Source organism: Nymphaea colorata, chromosome 2 (assembly GCF_008831285.2).
Source record: "Nymphaea colorata isolate Beijing-Zhang1983 chromosome 2, ASM883128v2, whole genome shotgun sequence".
NCBI classification, from domain to species: domain Eukaryota; kingdom Viridiplantae; phylum Streptophyta; class Magnoliopsida; order Nymphaeales; family Nymphaeaceae; genus Nymphaea; species Nymphaea colorata.
The window spans coordinates 14543721-14562356 of record NC_045139.1 but is presented as its reverse complement, the minus strand read 5'-3'; the positions used below and the strand labels follow the sequence as shown (position 1 = coordinate 14562356).

At 39.1% G+C, this 18636-nt stretch overlaps 2 protein-coding genes across 16 annotated transcripts; both read right to left on the bottom strand.

The window, feature by feature from the left end:
• Positions 1-238: 238 nt before the first annotated feature.
• LOC116247623 (uncharacterized) lies at positions 239-6716 on the bottom strand. Of its 3 annotated transcripts, none has more exons than XM_031619841.2 (6): positions 6430-6716; positions 4692-4798; positions 4089-4154; positions 3393-3510; positions 3118-3270; positions 239-853 (listed from the first exon to the last, which is right to left on the bottom strand). In XM_031619841.2, exons 3-6 carry the CDS (start codon positions 4094-4096, stop codon positions 716-718), a joined length of 417 nt encoding a protein of 138 aa, XP_031475701.1. In that variant the 5' UTR covers positions 4097-4154; positions 4692-4798; positions 6430-6716; the 3' UTR covers positions 239-715. The 3 variants fall into 3 exon arrangements, with proteins under 3 accessions (XP_031475701.1, XP_031475700.1, XP_031475702.1); XM_031619840.2 differs by having other exon boundaries at positions 6458-6716; XM_031619842.2 differs by lacking the exon at positions 6430-6716 and adding an exon at positions 4954-6418.
• A 2400-nt stretch (positions 6717-9116) lies between these two features.
• Positions 9117-18276, bottom strand: LOC116247620 (putative pentatricopeptide repeat-containing protein At1g10330). Of its 13 annotated transcripts, XR_007572544.1 has the most exons (5): positions 17750-18276; positions 17388-17666; positions 10495-14046; positions 10287-10373; positions 9117-10029 (listed from the first exon to the last, which is right to left on the bottom strand). XR_007572544.1 is itself a non-coding variant. In XM_031619828.2 (4 exons), exon 4 carries the CDS (start codon positions 12450-12452, stop codon positions 11055-11057), a length of 1398 nt encoding a protein of 465 aa, XP_031475688.1. In that variant the 5' UTR covers positions 12453-13844; positions 13954-14046; positions 17388-17666; positions 17750-18276; the 3' UTR covers positions 9117-11054. The 13 variants fall into 13 exon arrangements, 10 of the variants coding, with proteins under 10 accessions (XP_031475688.1, XP_031475692.1, XP_049932116.1 ...); XR_007572543.1 differs by having other exon boundaries at positions 10287-14046; XR_007572542.1 differs by having other exon boundaries at positions 9117-10373.
• Between the last annotated feature and the right edge of the window lie 360 nt (positions 18277-18636).

The window sequence follows — 18636 nt, the reverse complement described above, 5'->3', positions numbered from 1 at the left end:
TCCCAGCACCAATCAGTTTGAGTGACCAATTCAACCCTCATGAAAAATATCGGCAAAGGAGAGCAGATTCATTTCTTTGAGTAAACAGTCCAATGTCTTCAAGACAGGCCGACATGCACCACGATTAGGAAGTAAATAGCATTTTAGAGAGGGTGCTGGAATTTGGCGGCAAAACCGGGTAACTAGCCATGTGCTAGAATAGCATATTCAATAGCATAATTATGAAGAAAATTTGCAGGACTTCAGCTGTTTCTTCAGAAATGGAGCATTTTTATTCATACCCAACACGCTTATAGACAAGTTTTCAACAATGATCCTGGAAGATACTGCCTCTCACAAAATTATCATGTTTGGTTGAGTTTGTGTCCTACCAACAGACATTACAGAATCAGGAAACAAAAGAACTTTCAAAAGTCCACATGAGCCATTTATTTTCCCTCTTGCAATGTCAATTTGGACAAACCAAACATAAATAGGTTGCCGTCTCTCCCCCACGTACTCACACACACATACACACGCACGCTACTTGAAGTGTGTAACCAACCAAAGTTACCAAACAACACCTAGATATTTTCTTAAGTTCTCAACATGCAATCAATGAACCAACTCTGTACAACTATCCATATGCATCCGTACTTTCAACCAAGCAAGCCAGGAATTTCTGTAGAAAATCTGGAAGGATGGGCAGGAAAAGTTAGTGCCAGTGAACTGTTGATTATTGTGCTTCTTGATCTTCTTCGGTTGGATCTTCAGAACCGGATTTGCTGGGACAAGGTGGCAAAAGTTCAACCACCAAGTTCAGAAACTCATTTACTTCATCATCAGTCATTCTGTTTTCAACCTCTGGCACGATCTGCAACCATGAGATTGTGAACAAGAAAGATTATATAGGATCAAAATCCACCACGGCTGCCCCATTGCCATCTTCTAGCAGGACATAATTGAAAGATGAAACTGTAACTCGAACACATTTGATTTGACTGACAGAAAACATGAAAGACCCGCAACTGCTTCAAGCAAGCGATGGTTTGAATTCAGGCTGTCATTTATAGTAAGACAGCATGAGGTGGGAATTATGTCAAAATCTTCCCAGGTATACAAGCGGTCTAGGAAAAAGATGCTCCAGAAAGCATTTTGCAGAGTTCAGAAGGCAGCTAAGGCTACAAAGTTGCAGCTCAAAATGAAGATGGCAAGTATGTCCTTTTTGCCGACACTTGCAAAAGCTTTTCCAATTTTCAGGTCTCCTGCTACCTGTGCCTTGAATATCCAATTAAAGACAAGCCCTCCTAAGATCACCTAGGGACCCAGACAACTGCCAGAAGTTACATGGATCCATAGTTTATCCTTTTAATATTTAAACACTTCAAAGCAATTCAAAATTATGTTTGGGACCATATTTTGAAACAATAAAGTTTTTCAGGTTTGTATGCAAACTTCCAACTATGCATTAGACATGCTTCCATTTCGCTTGATCAGATTATTTTAGTCTCCTTATGTAACCCACAAATTTTAGCAACCAATGACATTTTATTCATATTTCAATTTGCATTTTCTCCCGACACCTGCATGCTGAGTAGAATTCGTGAAAATGTCTGAATTTGGGTACACAAACATTAGATATAGTTGGATAGTGCAAAACCACATTATGACGTCAAAGGCACTAACTACAAAATAGATCTTAAAAAATTCAGACTTAACGGAAATGTTCAATCCCCATGACAGAAAAAAATTATAGAAATATGAACCAAATATTTATCAATCTGCATTTTATGGGAAGAAATTTTATGACACTGGCCAGATAAAACAGATACAAAATAGATATTTCCCAGCTGCAATTCTGATACAAAAATGTTCTGGAAGAAAGTTTCCAGAAAGGACCACATCTAGATACATGTGCAGCCCGATGATGGGTCCACATAAAGATAACCAGTCTCAAATCAAATAAGCTCTCAAATTTTTACTAGACAACAGAAAGTGAATAACATGTATTCAAATTACCAAAACATGATATTGGAGGTGTCAGATGACTACAAAACATGATTACTGTGTCAGCAGAATCATCTCCTCACTTTATAAAAAGTTTCATCTATATAAAAGCATCTACACGCTGGCACTGTATCTGCATAAGTAACAACTTGATAAAGTTGGCAATTGATTTGAAAAAGACCTTTAAGCCAAATCTGCACCCTGAGGATATCACAGGTAGGGGATGAAGGAGTATAGATGTGCTGCTGCTTAACTTTAGGACATACTCCTCAACAGAATATCTCTTTTACAAGACAAAATGTTCCAGATTTCTCTTTTCAGGACTCAGTCTTCAGTATAAGCAACAATCCTATGAGGAATATAACTACCAGAGTTGAATAAGTAATGAAAGTGAGATGATAATTTGTTGGTAATGGCTGAACTTCTTCTGTTCCACAATTTCTAATAGCTGCACTCTAATGCACAAGTATTGGAGGTCTCCTTCCTCAACCTTGAATTTTAGCAACAATGTATTCGGTGACCACCCAATATAAATTGGTGCAATTATCAATACTTCTCTGTCCCATGGTGTTACTAACTACAGAGGCCTTCCACATGTTTGATCATTTGTAGATACTTGCACATTGCTACTTCATGTCCAACAAGAAACTAATATAGGCCAACCTAAGTTGGCAGTTTCAGAAGAAATTGACAAAATAACAAGCTGTAAGGAGGTGGCCTGGGGATTTGCAGAACTTGACTAATTTTCACATGAACTGCTCCATCCAGAATCTTCATATTTCAGATAAATACATCAGCTAGTGTGCTTTTGCACTAGATTCCAAAATCACCTGCTGAACACTTTAAACAGTGTAAATTCCATGCATCTGCTCTAGACTAGTCAATTTTTCTTGTCAGTTTGCAGTTCAACAACTAGGTATAAGCCAGAATATGTTACCCCTTGGCTATTGTGGTCCAGTCCAGGTAAAGTGAATGATCCAGAAATTTCCTATCATGCAGCACCCCAACACTTTTACAAGGTTTATTGTCTGGTACTTCTTAGATTGTAAAAAATCTACCAATCAAATTAAAAAGAACAAGCACCAACCAATCTGAACAAAATTTCATGTCAACAGGTTAAATTACGATTACCCCATCAAGTTCGACAGGCCTGGAAGGGCTTAAATTTATGACTTGAACCTTCTCAGCATTTGTGAGCTTGTATTTTTCTGACCGCTGCAAGAATTCACTTATTCTTTCTCTAGTTTGAGTTGCTGCAGATGTTTGAGCCAAATAATCAAACACCTGCAAGTGTATTGAAAGCAAATGCAGTGATGTTCCTCATGCTTTCTGTGGGCATATGCGCATGATGGGGATATCAATGGATTGACATCCAACTACCAAAGGAAAACAGTAACAAATTGCACCTTGCATTCTGACCGTCTTGCCATACTCAATGAGCCAAAAGGATCCGGTGTTGCCCCTCTAGATCTTAGATGCTCAAGGACTTCAAAGTTTGTAAGTATCCCAGATTTTTTTTCTTTGCTACAGGAACCCAAGATATGAATTAGAAATGAATAACTGAGAAACTCGCATAATTAAAAACGAAGGAATACCTCACAGTTTTACATAAAAATCCAAATAGGAGAAAAAAAAATTGGGCTGCCTAGAAATTTACATACTTAGGATGCGAAGGCTCAGGTTTGACTACAAGGCATCAGAGTCAGAATATATCTATTTAAAAAATGATAAAGATTTTGACATGACCACAAGACTGGATTAGAGTTCATAACTTCATATAGCACAAATATGAGTAGAAAAGCAACAGAATTGAGTCTAAGTTTACTAAAGATTTCTACACTACCTTGGGCGCAATTACTAGTAAAGCATACAAAATAATAAAAATACTTATAACCTTCTTTTTCATTCTTCTAGGCTTCTAGCATCTTTAGACTTCTAAGATGTTCATAAGAATCACATATTAGTTTAACAACAATGCCTGGTCGGAAATAGATAAATACATGTAATTCAACTACCATCTACCAATGGGACAAGGCGTATCAGATAACAATGAGGAAACAAACAAAAGACTTCCATTTATCTGAAAGTTGTGAAACCATTACATCTTCATTGTCGACTGAAGGAACTCCCAAAGTGGCTAGGTGATGAAATCCTTCAAAAAACGGGACCTGAATAGCATATCCAAGTAAGATATTGCTAAAAGAAAATCATCAGTAACTTCACTCCTAGATAAAGCATCAGAAAAAGGATTATGAAAGAAAAAACAAAGAGAAATTTTCATCTAGACAAAAATTGCTGTAAATGAAAAGAAAGAAGCTATATCAAGTTCCAATCAGCCAGAGAGAGAATGAGATGCCACCTTGGTGCTTCAGCACAAGGACCGGTGTCATCCTTCCACTGAGGCAAGTCGGGCAGGATGACAAATCGGTCAAGTATCATTTAGAGAACTGGATTGGAAATCAAAATGCTGAAAGGTCGATTTGAAATTCCAAGTCCGACCATATATCAGACAATTGGAGGTGTTTGATGGCCTAGAATTTTGATTCTGGAATAAAAATTCCAGAATCACAATTCCACCCAAAAATTGGATTGGAATGAAAATTCCCGGTTCCAGTTTTCCTTTTTTGATTGCATGGAAATTTGATTCCAGAAGTAAAAAACGCATTATTTGATTAAAGAGCATTAAGATTCTGGAATTTTATTACCGTTAGATTTCTGCAGCCCCTCTACTGCAGCCACATCAAGTCTTCTCTGTTTGTTTCAATGCTTTTCTTCAATGTGAAGAAGTTGTCTTCTTACAAGCTATTTGCAACTGTGCACAAGAAAAAAGGAGCATAAATTACAAGCATCTTCCATAGATTTTCCCAGACATAAAGAGCTATTTAAATTAGATCTGATTGGGTTCGATTTATTGAGTTCCTAGACCAGTAAACAGTGAATGCCATTATTAAGTAACATGAAGCTCACTAGGAGTGACACCACGTAGGATGAAGAGCATCCTAGAATAAGCCCAATAGGAGTCTCTACTTCAATGTTCTGCAACCCTCCCCATTCTTCACATACAGGCTTCATGTGATCAGACTTCAAAATGTAAGACCATTAAGACTTGGAAAAAATAAAGTAGCACAAATATTTAGATAGCTTATTTGAATAGTTTATTTTAATAAATACATATAGATGTACTTACTGCTTTTTAGATACAACAACTAGAACATTAATTTCATAAAGACTGGAAGTGCATTCCAACAGTTCTTAATCAAGAGGTTCACTGTCAGAGAGAGGGCTTTCTCCCCGGCCTTGATGTTTATAGCTACCAACTAGTATATGACACAAAAAAATATTCAATTGACACAAAAAAAATATTCAATCGATACAAAGCTTTTCAATGACATAGCTTACAGAGTGTAACGGAGATAACGAGAAAAAGAGAAGCAAGAACGCTTGGAAACACAGTTAAGAGAAAAAGTGCAATAAAAGGTGAAAAGCACCTGTGTTTGTGTAACCATTAAATTTTATGTAAAGTGAACTCTCACATTGTTAAGAGCCACTGCGATCGTTCACAAGGCAATGGTAGAGAGAACATAACTGCAAATCGACTTAGAAGCACCAGTGATGATCACAAGAACCTTTGACAGTAAACGTTGAATTTCAAAATATCGTAAACCAAATCAAGTCATCAAATCCCCAAAAACATCGAAAAATGGAAAATTTTGGTTTACAAGAAATACAAGGGAAAAAGAAAAAAAAAACCATCGAGAAGCTCCCCTCCCCAAAATCGAGCGAGCCTATAAAGCTGTGTACGAGTAAATGTAAAACGCACCCGAGTATGAGAAAACACCGAAGAAGAAAGAGGGACGGGGCGGTCGGAATTCTACCACGATTCTCCCCTCTAATGTACAAATTAAATCGAACAAAAAGTGAATTGAGAAAAGGTTGATCGACAGAACCAGCAGTTGGATGATCGGACCAAGAAATCAATAACCCATCCTCTCCCTCTCTCTCGATTACAAATAATTCTCGGACGATTAATTTCTCTTTCTTCTATCCATCTTCCTTTCCTTCTACTTCTTCTCCCTTCCTTTTCACAATCTCCTGTTTTTCCTTTTATATAACAGGTAATGGAGGGCGGAGGAATTCCCTCTTTAGTTTTTCAACGGAAGGGTAAACACATGAAGTGTCCGCATTTGCTTCTTCCTTTCTCCTTTTGTTTTTTTTCTCCTCCTTCGTTTTCGTGGGAGAGCAATCCGTATTCGCGCTTCTCCCTCACGCTTCCCTCCTGCCGCTCTCATCTCCACATGATCGACCTGTCTGCCTCGAGCCAAAAAGGAGCAGGAGGGGCTGCGCCGAGAATGGCCAATGCAGTGCCTCCGACACAAACACACACACACACACGCACACAAAGAGAGAGAGAGAAAGAGTGCCTCAGTAGGAGCACGACCTCACCTCACAGCCTGCACGACCGAGACCTTACCTTGCGCACAGCAGCAAAAGCGAGGAGGGGAACGCAGAGAGAGGAAGAGAGCAGCAGGCTGCAGCGGTAGGTTTTTTCTTCGCGTGAGGGAGGGGAAGAAAGCGGTCGCGGGAAAAAAAGATGGCGAGTTTTGATTCCCAACTCAGCCCTTCAATCCGTTTGCAAAGACAAATCGGAATTCTGATTCCAGAATTCCACTGGTTCCAGTGGAGTCGAACGGCCCTTAAAAGGGAAACAACGAAGATTTTGTGCTTAGAGGGAGTTGAATAAGAACATTGTCTTATTTGAATACATTTTCCTTTTAAAGACATATTTGAAGAACAGAGTATTCTTATTTATAAAATATGGTGTCATTCTTCAACGATCAAATGTTTGTACTTTCATGTTTGGCATCATCATAAAATGTTACATAGAACAAAAACATGGTGTTTCTAAAATATGTGTTAAAATGTTACATAGAACAAAAACATGGTGTTTCTAAAATATGTGTTTCGCATCCTAAAAATGTAATTCTGCTGCTTTAATATGAGATCGTATAATTTATATGCATTTTGGCCAAAAGGATATCCTATAAAAATGTATTTGTGAAAACTTGTGTCAAACTTTGATTGGAAATTGCTATAACTTCTTTCTTTTCATTTACAGCAATTTTTGTCTAAATGAAAATTTCTCTTTCTTTTTTCTTCCATAATCCTTTTTCTGCTGCTTTATTTAGGCATGTCTTGTCCTGCAGTGACGTTACTGATGATTTTCTCTTAGCAATATCTTACTTGGATATGCTATTCCGGTCCCGTTTTTTGAAGGATTTCATCACCTAGCCACTTTGGGAGTTCCTTCAGTCGACAATGAAGATGTAATGGTTTCACAACTTTCAGATAATCCTCATTGTTATCTGATACGCCTTGTCCCATTGGTAGATTGTAGTTGAATTACACGTATTTATCTATTTCCGACCAGGCATTGTTGTTAAACTAATATTCGATTCCTACATCTTTATGAACATCTTAGAAGTCTAAAGATGCTAGAAGAATGAAAAAAAGGTTATAATTATTTTGTATGCTTTACAAGTAATTGCATGCGGAATGCATACTCCCAGGTGGGGTTGTGTTCGCCTATCCACTTCACTTGGTACTTCTTCGGCTCCCCCAGATAGTTTGTCTTGTGCCGAAGAATTTCTTCCATCCGACGGTCCGCCGCTCGCTTGGTCGGCGGGGCTCGCTGCAGGATCGGGTCTCGTTCTGGAACGCTTCGCTCAGGGTCTTCCTCATCGACATAGAAGGGCTTCAGGTTACAAACATGGAACACTGAATGCACCTTAAAGTCTGGCGGCAAGTCTAGCTTGTAGGCTAGCTTTCCGATTCTCTTCAGCACTGTGAAGGGTCCAAGGTAGTGTAGACATCTTTAGTAAACTTGGACTCAATTCTGTTGCTTTTCTACTCATATTTGTGCTATATGAAGTCATGAACTCCTAATCCAGTCTTGTCGTCACGTCAAAATCTTTATCAGTCTTTAGATAGATATATTCTGACTCTGATGCCTTTTAGTCAAAGCTGAGCCTTCGCTTCCTAAGTATGTAAATTTCTAGCCAGCCCATTTTTTTTTCTCCTATTTGGATATTTATGTAAAACTGTGAGGTATTCTTTCGTTTTTAATTACGCGAGTTTCTCAGTTATTCATTTCTAATTCATATCTTGGGTTCCTGTAGCAAGGAAAAAAATTCAGGGATACTTACAAACTTTGAAGTCCTTGAGCATCTAAGATCTAGAGGGCAAAACAGGATCCTTTTGGCTCATTGAGTATGCAAGGTGCAATTTGTTACTGTTTTCTTTTGGTAGTTGGATGTCAATCCATTGATATCCCCATCATGCGCATATGCCCACAGAAAGCAAGAGGAACATCACTGAACTTGCTTTCAATACACTTGCAGGTGTTTGATTATTTGGCTCAAACATCTGCAGCAACTCAAACTAGAGAAAGAATAAGTGAATTCTTGCAGCGGTCAGAAAAATACAAGCTCACAAATGCTGAGAAGGTTCAAGTCATAAATTTAAGCCCTTCCAGGCCTGTCGAACTTGATGGGGTAATCGTAATTTAACCTGTTGACATGAAATTTTGTTCAGATTGGTTGGTGCTTGTTCTTTTTAATTTGATTGGTAGATTTTTTACAATCTAAGAAGTACCAGACAATAAACCTTGTAAAAGTGTTGGGGTGCTGCATGATAGGAAATTTTTGGATCATTCACTTTACCTGGACTGGACCACAATAGCCAAGGGGTAACATATTCTGGCTTATACCTAGTTGTTGAACTGCAAACTGACAAGAAAAATTGACTAGTCTAGAGCAGATGCATGGAATTTACACTGTTTAAAGTGTTCAGCAGGTGATTTTGGAATCTAGTGCAAAAGCACACTAGCTGATGTATTTATCTGAAATATGAAGATTCTGGATGGAGCAGTTCATGTGAAAATTAGTCAACTTCTGCAAATCCCCAGGCCACCTCCTTACAGCTTGTTATTTTGTCAATTTCTTCTGAAACTGCCAACTTAGGTTGGCCTATATTAGTTTCTTGTTGGACATGAAGTAGCAATGTGCAAGTATCTACAAATGATCAAACATGTGGAAGGCCTCTGTAGTTAGTAACACCATGGGACAGAGAAGTATTGATAATTGCACCAATTTATATTGGGTGGTCACCGAATACATTGTTGCTAAAATTCAAGGTTGAGGAAGGAGACCTCCAATACTTGTGCATTAGAGTGCAGCTATTAGAAATTGTGGAACAGAAGAAGTTCAGTCATTACCAACAAATTATCATCTCACTTTCATTACTTATTCAACTCTGGTAGTTATATTCCTCATAGGATTGTTGCTTATACTGAAGACTGAGTCCTGAAAAGAGAAATCTGGAACATTTTGTCTTGTAAAAGAGATATTCTGTGGAGGAGTATGTCCTAAAGTTAAGCAGCAACACCTTCAGCAGAAACCAGTGGGCTCCTCCATCTCTTCCCTCTCTTCTTCGTCTAAACTCTCCCCTTCTCCACGGCCGAATGGACCATGATTGAAGATTGCGTGAAGTTGCTGCCGGCAACACCTTCGTCGACTTCATCCTACGTGATTACCCCAAACAGCAAAGAAAAACTTCTTCGCGGTGCAATTCTCCTCAATCACAAGGAGAATTAGAGGCCGGCTGAAGTATCCGGAAACTCTGCGTGAGGAAAACTCGCCCGTGGTTCTGGTGGATTCCTCTTGGCGGCGTCGATGTCCGGCTGCGAGAGACCAAGGTAAGAACCGACGGTCTCCTTGGTTCTTCCTCCTCTAGGCAGTACGATCTTAGACACAGCCGAAATCAAGCAAGGACACCTCTTCTCGTCTGCCAAAAACCAGAGAAGAAGCGGTAGAATTGGGAAGCGTGGCTTTAGCCTTGTATGATTAGGCCAATAGGCTATAGACTTCTTTCGAGCACAATAACCTACATTCCTTGTAACTTGCTTCGCATACTGACTGAGGTATGAGTCCTTGTATTCCAAATTTCCAACCATGCCATGCATATTCTCCATATGCAAACAGACAACTGTTGAGTAAATATGGAATTTTAGTGGTGGATCAGAAACCTGAATAACTGATAAATGTAGCCAGTATGTCACTCTCCTTCATAACCAAAATGTGCCAGATGACACGTTCTCCATACATGCCCAAATGAGAATTAGAAGACTCCACTGGGCGGTGTTTGATAATCCAGAACTGAGTGATCTTGACATCTCAGCTGTTCCCAAGATGAGCATATACCGACCTAAATAGGCAAGCAAAAAGGGGTTTAGCGGCTTTTACCTGTAAGCATTGCTTGTGAAGTACTCTGTTATGTACCCAATAATTAAACCCATCCATAATCCAATGGAAACAGCAAAGAACAGATGCCTGAAAACCACAGGAACAAAACAATGTTCAAGAGATCACCAGAAGCCCTTGTAGAACTACATCATCCAGCTTCTGTAAAGCTATCTTGTAAAATTTAAAGAGAGGTCCAACTACAGCTTACCAGTTCTTCAGTCTTTTTGGCACCAAGATCAAATAATTCAAAACTTGATGGCAGACCAATAAGGCAAACTATCGTGCTGAGCATACATGGAAGCACATTCTGTTGAGACTATTGTGTGGTGGTGGAATCCTCCTTCGCACATCCTAATTCCTACAACTTTGCTTCTTCGTAGAGGCGCAAATGGTTTGGATGTGGAATGTGCTGAGTCCGCAGGCCAGAAGATTATTTGGCATTAATGAATGTAGGATGAAGAATCGTCAGCTTTATAACCTCAATCTTTGTGAATAAAATAAGTTCATATGAACATTTACTGTACCGAAGACCAAACCTTGATAATTAAACCTCATTGGGTTCAATGCGCTGAAAATGAGTCGAACTCGAACAGCGACTACCTTGCAAGTGAAAACTGAGTTGAGCTCAAGCTGCTGCAGTCAAGCATGCAGTGGGTCTAGTTTTCGAGCCTTAGTCCAGTTCATGAAGCCCTTCCAGTCCACCAAAACCTTGGTCTTTCATGGCTATGACCTTTCAATAAATTCTTTCATGTCCTTCCATAAGGTAAATCACGAAGTGGGGGTGGTGCTCACCCAACTACACCCTGCCAATTTCTTGACTCCTTTATCAGCCATAACTTCTCTCAGTTCTACCGCTTCCTGCCACCTACCACAACCAGAATAGATATTTGAGAATACAACATAAGCTCCAGACCTCTCTGGCTCTAAACCAAGAAGCCTCTGGCCTGCGGACTCAGCTAAACCTAACTCCCCATGCAGCCTGCAAGCCCCCAACAAGGCACCCCAGACTGATCCCTCAACATCCACTGGCATCCTCCTTATAAACTCGCTAGCCTCCTGTAAGAGACCTGCTGCACCGAGAAGATTAACCATGCAGCTATAATGCTCAGTCCACGGTGAAATGTTGAATTCTTTATGCATAGAATCAAAATATTTGATGCCTAATTCAACACAACCAGCTCGTGCACATGCTGTGAGTACTCCAACAAAGGTGATCCCATTTGGTTCCAGACCAGCCTTCAGCATATCATTGTATGTGGACATGGCTTCATTGCCACAGTCATGTGCTGCAAACGTCGTGATCATGGCATTCCAAGTGCACAACTGCTTCAGTTGCATACTCCCAAATACTATAATGGCAGAGTTTAGGAAACCACATTTTCCGTACATGTCGATTAGTGAAGTACCGAGAAATGGAGTAATCATAATGCTTCTTCTAATCACATAACCATGGACAGACTTCCCTTCATTAGCAGCCCCTAGACTACCACAGGCAGAAATAACACTAACCAGAGTGGCTTCATGAGGCGATAAACCCATATCCACCATAGATTTAAAGAAATCAAATGCTTCTCTGCAGTGCCCATTCTTGGCGCAACCGTTGACCATAGTGGTCCAAGAGACGACATCTCGCCAAGGCATTTCAACAAACAGTTGGCGTGCAGAAGCCATCTTCCCATTTTTGCAGTATGCGTCGAGCATTGCATTGTGAGACACTTTATCTGGTTCGGATATTTGAACAAAAACCTGGCGGGCGTCGTCTGTTTCCGCAAAAATACCATAGAACTGTATGAGGCAGCTGTGTATGAAGTCATCAGAAGGTAACCCATGCTTGATAATGAGACCATGGATGGTCCGGCCTATTGGCTTTGAGGTGGAAGAGGCCTTGATCAGTGAGGGGAAGGTGAATTTATCAGGATGGATCTGGTTTTTGAGCATTTGGGTGAAGAGGATGAATGGATTTTTAGAGCATTGTTGAAGGGTGTAGGCGTGGATTAAGGTGTTCCATAAGAAGGGATCCTTGCTCCTGTATAGAAGACCTGTTGTGATCAAAACGCAGTGGAATTGGCTTAACTGGTCACAAATCCTGCAAAACTGGGAAAGTTGGAGGAACGATCTAATATTTCGGGGCGTTTCCTGAAGCAAGAGGTGGCAGACCATGCTCATGAACTAAGTGCCGGTGGAGCGGAGTCCCATGCAATGTTAGGAGTTCATACGCAAAACAACTGCCAAAACGATTGCACCAAACGTTTAAGTGCGAGTTTGAAACTTTAACTTCATGAATATGGATTTTCATCGTAGCAAATCATATAAAAGCTTTACAGGTAGTTTGTCAATGGCAAAAGTATGTGATAGTTCCATCCATCATCTGCTCCAATACTTGAGAAGTAACATTCTGCTACCATTGCCAAACGACGTACAAACGTGCAATTGAAGTCTCACTAATTTAAGGAACTAAGCAATTTGCATCATGTGATTCTCACAAGAGCAAAAAAACATAAAGAACATAAAACAGAAGGAGAGAGAAAAAGAGAGAGGTGCATTAAGGATAATTATTGAATAAGCATTAGCGACTATACAACAAATTGTATGCCATTATCCATACAAAATTGTCATTGTATGCCATTATCCATACAAAAATTGTCATTGTATGCCATTATCCATCAACAAAATTGTGAAGATCATTCCATTCCAATTGTCCATCAATATGAGTTCCCTTCTTGTCTGATAGTCTATCAGAGTGATCTTCAGAAGCCCTACGCTTTGTGAGTGCGTGCTTTGTGCAATTGAAAGGTCAGCACACAAGTTACATGAATATTCTTATTTTTCATATTTAAGTTATTAATTGTATATAAAAGAGTGTATCCTTATCATTATTATTGTTAAATTGTTGTAACCATTATCTTGTATAACGTGTTTTATAGACAATTGTAAATATAAATTTGTAGTCACTTACACGTCAATGTGTTAAAGTGTGAGGATTCTTACCAATGGCTCGAATCTTATTTTCTTATAAGGGGGGATGGGGCTCACCTACGCCCTCATCCATTTTGCCCCATATTATATGAATGCCGGCAAGCGCCATGACCAACAACATCATTCATTCAAGTATGTATGTGAGTTGAAAGAATTACAAATTTACAATACAGTGATTTCATACTTGAGTGGATCTTATTACAGGAGAAATGACCAAATTACATTTGATGACAAAAACAGGTTCAGCTGGAGCTGATCAAACATCAATGAGTTGACTAAAGGTAAAACACAATTGTGGCCCAACATCAGCCGCAATCTAAACTCGGAACCATGTGTATTCTCCCACTCCTTCTGGAAGACCAAAGCTCCCAGAAGCCCCTTCGATCGCCAAAAAAAATGTTTTGTCATCACCTGACATGCATTCCGAAAACCCCGCGGTTCATACGGCGAGAGGCAGAGTGCTCTATAAAGAAAGCGGCTAGGCTACACTACATGTAGGTTGCGGCCCTGTGGAACTCGCCGAAGATCTCACATGAGGAAAGCCACAAACAATGTTGCCAAAGGCGATGAGGCAAAGTGAGCCTGTCATGAGGCACATCATAAGCTTCAAATCAAAAAATAGTGGAATATAATAACAAGATTTATTTCATATATGTCTTTAGTTAGGAATTTATTTAATGACTAATATCACCTGATTATTCTGGAGTTTCTCCTATAAACTTGGCCAGCTGAGGATGCACTCCATGTTTCCTAAGATTGTGGAGATCCCTCATTTAGGCAGTTACTAAAATGGAAAAAACAGAAAAGGATACCTTAAATAACTTAATTAAAATATTTAAGAAACTAAATCAAATTAGATAAGGTCCTCCTCAAGTGCTCCAGCTACAGAAATATTTTAAATTAATTAATGTCACCTAGGATAATTAATTAGAAACTAATCAGTTAGAGATAGGGTTTGGTCAAAAAGTCAATTTAAGGGGGTCGACCATGCAGTTGAGCCCGACGTGGCTAGGTCTTGGCGAAGGCCTAGGTGGCGTCCTTAGTTAATTTCCCTACTCAATAAAAAATGCAGAGCCATTGCCCAACGACGGAATCTTCCATCACAGCGGCAGGTCTTTCTCTCTCTCTCTCGCCATGGCTAGCACCAGACATAGGTGGTCATCTCTCTTTGTCCATGGCAGGCGCTGGCCATGGCCACCCTCTCGCGCTCTCTCGCCATGACTGGCTGCCCCTCTCTTGCTCTCTATGTGGCGATAGCCGGTGCTAGGACGTACAAAGTTTAGAAGTTAGAACTACCCATTTCTTCCTCAGGCGTGCGTGTCGTTCTTGCACTCACGTTAAGAGCTCATGCTACACTTCTTCAGATGCTTTTAATTATTCTTGTTCTCAATTTGTCATCATTTGGAGTCTGGACGTGTGGTAGTCCTCTCATTGTTGCCAAGTGTTGCAAACAGTGGATCAACCCCCTTTTTTTCTTTTTTGAGTCTTCTGGTATTTCTGCCAAACCTTAGTTTATTATAAGTCTTGGCATTCGTGTCCTTCCTTTTTGACTTGGCTCAATAATAGATTCTTTACTTTACTCTCATGCTCTCTAAATTTTTTACGTGCCTTAGTTCATATATATATATATATATATATATTGCTTTACGGTAGTTGTGGATTTTTGACTTTTTATACATATGTTTGCATGTCACAATCTCATGATTCACAAGCTTTACTAATGATGAGTGCATTTGTCTATACAAAACATGAACTGATCAACTTATGCTTATCAAGTTCACATGTGCTGGTTTTTATGAAATGTGTCTTCATGCTGCTTGTGTTACTTTTTGAGACCAGGACAAAGAGCAAAGTGTAGACTAAAGGATGCATAATTATGACAAAAGAAAATGGTATTCAATATAGCAAGAAATTAGTTACTTTTTGTCATTTTTGTACATATACATATTTCAATATGCTTATATTATTGTTCACGAATGCTTGTTATTTACTTATTCTATTAATTGACATTATCATTTAAATCTTGGTTTTCCTAGTTTTGGTTATTTGTAATTTTTGTATATATTACATATTTCAATATGCTTATATCATTGTTCACCAATACTTGTTAATTTACTTATTTTCTTGGATGATATTATCATCTGAATCTTGGTTTTCCTAGTTTTGGTTATTTGTTTGTCAATGATAATTCTATAACATTTAACTGTGCTATGCACCAATTATGCAACCACTCTTTGTACCATGTATGTTATGACATTGTATTTGTTTGGATTTACAAATTAGTGTGGTTTGCATATGTTGTGCATTGTTCTTTATCAATATGCTTAGTATTGTAGTCATTTTTTTCCAATTTTATTGTTATTTTTATAAATATTATATAATTCACAAAGTTGTTCGTGTCTCGTGAAGCTTACGCTTCAATTAACGCCACACCTCACCTCCCCTCGCCTTTTACAACATTGTTTCATTGTTCATTTCCAAATATAGTGTTGTGCAAATGGAGGATTTTGCTTATTTTATATCGATTATGCAATGGAACCATGTTACAATACAACATGAGATTTTTTGCTGTTAGAAGGTATTGTTAGGATATGATATACTGCTGCTTAGAAGGTTTTACTAACACAATTTACTTGAGGATAACCGATCTTTATTTGATGTTTTCTGTATAATTTTGTGATTATGTATATAACTTGCTTATCTTGCATTATGAATATAAATCAAAATTTTGGTTTGCACATGTGTAACCAATGTTGTTAGATGTGATGAGGCGAAGCAAAGCGTTGAGCCTATGAAGCGACTCGAAGGGACATGAAGCACACGCTTCATGCACCAGATGCGATTTGTGTGAAACGTGTGACATTATTCTTCTCATCCCAAGGAGAGTAACATATACTGCAATAAAAGTACCTTAATCATAGCCTGCAACTGCTGTGTCTAGATAAAAATGAGCAGCATTAGAAAAGCAAATGAACTGTAAAGTGAATAAAAACATTGATCAAAAAGGTTGTCAAATAAAATAAAGGAGGCATATTGAAAATTAATCCAGAGTTGAAGATCCACTCTTATCCTATGTTTTCTTGCCATCTGGCAGCAGAGTTGAATATATTCTCCTATCCTATGGTTACACCCCCACACTTGTGAAGCTTGACAATGTCCACGCTTCCTTTGCTAGCTGCCTAGCTCTTAGGTAGTGTTTGACGGCACCAGCTTAAAATCATCAAGGATTGTACTGCTGGAATTAGGTGGATGAAGGACTTGAGTCCCCTTTCCAAATCCAGCCTTTGTGTGACTGTGTTAAAATATTAATCCCATTATCTCTGGTGTTTGATGGCAGCAGCTGGGGAGTGATGGAAAAATTTTGGTTGTTAACTAACAACATTATTGAGAGAAAGAAATTATGCTCATACTTTGACTGTTGCTTAACCTTGTTTCATTATGCTTCAAACCACACAAGGAACAAATGAAGGATAGGCTGGCTTATCTCTGCCACCTAAGTGAACCAGTAGGTTTGCACAACAGTAAAACGAAAGAAGAAATACAGTACATGATACATATTGCTTGCAAGATAAATACAGTATGCATTGCTTATGTTAGTAGCCACAAAAAATTTACAAACTGCAATGAATGAACTACAGACATGCTCGCACTCCATCTTCCTTTTTCAACTTATTTAACATTTCAAGTCACATATTCTTGCACAGAGAATTCAAAATATGAGAAATAAGTAAAAGAATACCATATATTTACACAATAATAATGGAAGAAATTACATTTCATCCATCAACATGAGAGGGACTTTGCATCCGTTAAACCCTAACAAAAAGTTACTCAACCAGGGTAAAATAAAAGTTTGCCCCCGTCATATATAACTCAAAACAGAAGAAAAAACAATTCTTATATAAACTGTATAATGCCCAAAGGAAGAACAGACAGCCGTAAGAAAATCTGCAAATCCACCAACAAAAAAATGTCACAAGGTCGACACTACAATAAAAACATCTTACTTGAGATCCGCAAGCTCTTCCTCATCAGACGAAAAAAAAAATGCTCGAAAAAACTCACAGAAGAAAAAGGCGTTATGCCACAAAGCAGCAGAGAGAAAGAGACGGAGAGAGAAAAGACCTGTAAACCTTGTGGAAGGGGAAAGGAGGAGGTAGCAAACAGTCCTGTCAAGAGCAGTGAATGCGCGCGACGGATGCGTCTGAGGCAGCATCGGCGAGAGAAGGCAGCAGCAGTGATTTCTGGCGGGTTTCATTTGGGCAAAATCAGTTGGGAGGAGGAGGAAGAAGAAGATCAACAAGGAGAAGAAGAAAGGAAGAGGTGCCTGGCGTGAAGGCGGGAGCAGGAGCTGCAGGATGCGTCTGAAGCAGCAGCCGCGAGAGAAGGCAGTAGCAGTGATTTCTGGCGGGTTTCATTTGGGCAAAATCAGTTGGGAGGAGGAGGAAGAAGAAGATCAACAAGAAGAAGAAGAAAGGAAGAGGTACCTGGCGTGAAGGCGGGAGCAGGAGAGGATGCGTCTGAGGCAGCAGCAACGAGAGGAGGGGAAAGCGTAACGAAGGCGCCTTTCGGTGAAACGGAAAAAATTTGAAATAAATTTGTTGTGCTACACTAAATTTCCGGCCCATCAAACGAGACCTTCTACTGCCAAGACAAATGTTAAAAGCGAGTTGTCTCTGTGGGCTTAAAAAATCCCTCGTGAAGCAATCTTGAGTTTTTTCTTTGCCCGAGAAAACAAAGCAGTTCGCCAATAAAAAATTCAAAAATGACACAATTTCATTTATCTGAGGTTTTTTCCGACAGTTCTTCAGTGGCTTCAGAAAATAATCTCAATTGAATCTATTTAAAGTGTTTGTGACTGACTATCTGAGGTTTTTTCCGTCAGTTCTTCAGTGCCTTCATAAAATGATGTCAATTGAATCTATTTAAAGTATTTGTGACTGAGACACGAACACGTTTCGCTATAGTGCCATTTTAATGGCAATCTGTTCCAAGGTTCTCTTTCTAAAAATCTCTCTCTTTCTCTCACTCTCAATCACCAAACCCTACCCGTAATGGACGGAACTTGGGTTGGCTATGTGGAATTCAGACCGCCCGGATAAAAAAAACAATATTGGGCTAGTTTAGCCGGAGTTAAATACTCCCAGCTCAATATATATATATATATATATATATATGATGCATCCGCGAAGGCTCCTTTAAAAACTTTTCGTGTGCCATTGGCTCTCTTAGAAACTATTGGTTCATTGATTTGTGTTTGTGAGTAATTGAAAAATAAAAAGTTAAGAATTTCATATATAGGTAAACATCGAACTGAGTACCCAACAGGTATGAGATTAATAGTTTGGTCGGGCCCAATAACTAAGTGGGTTGG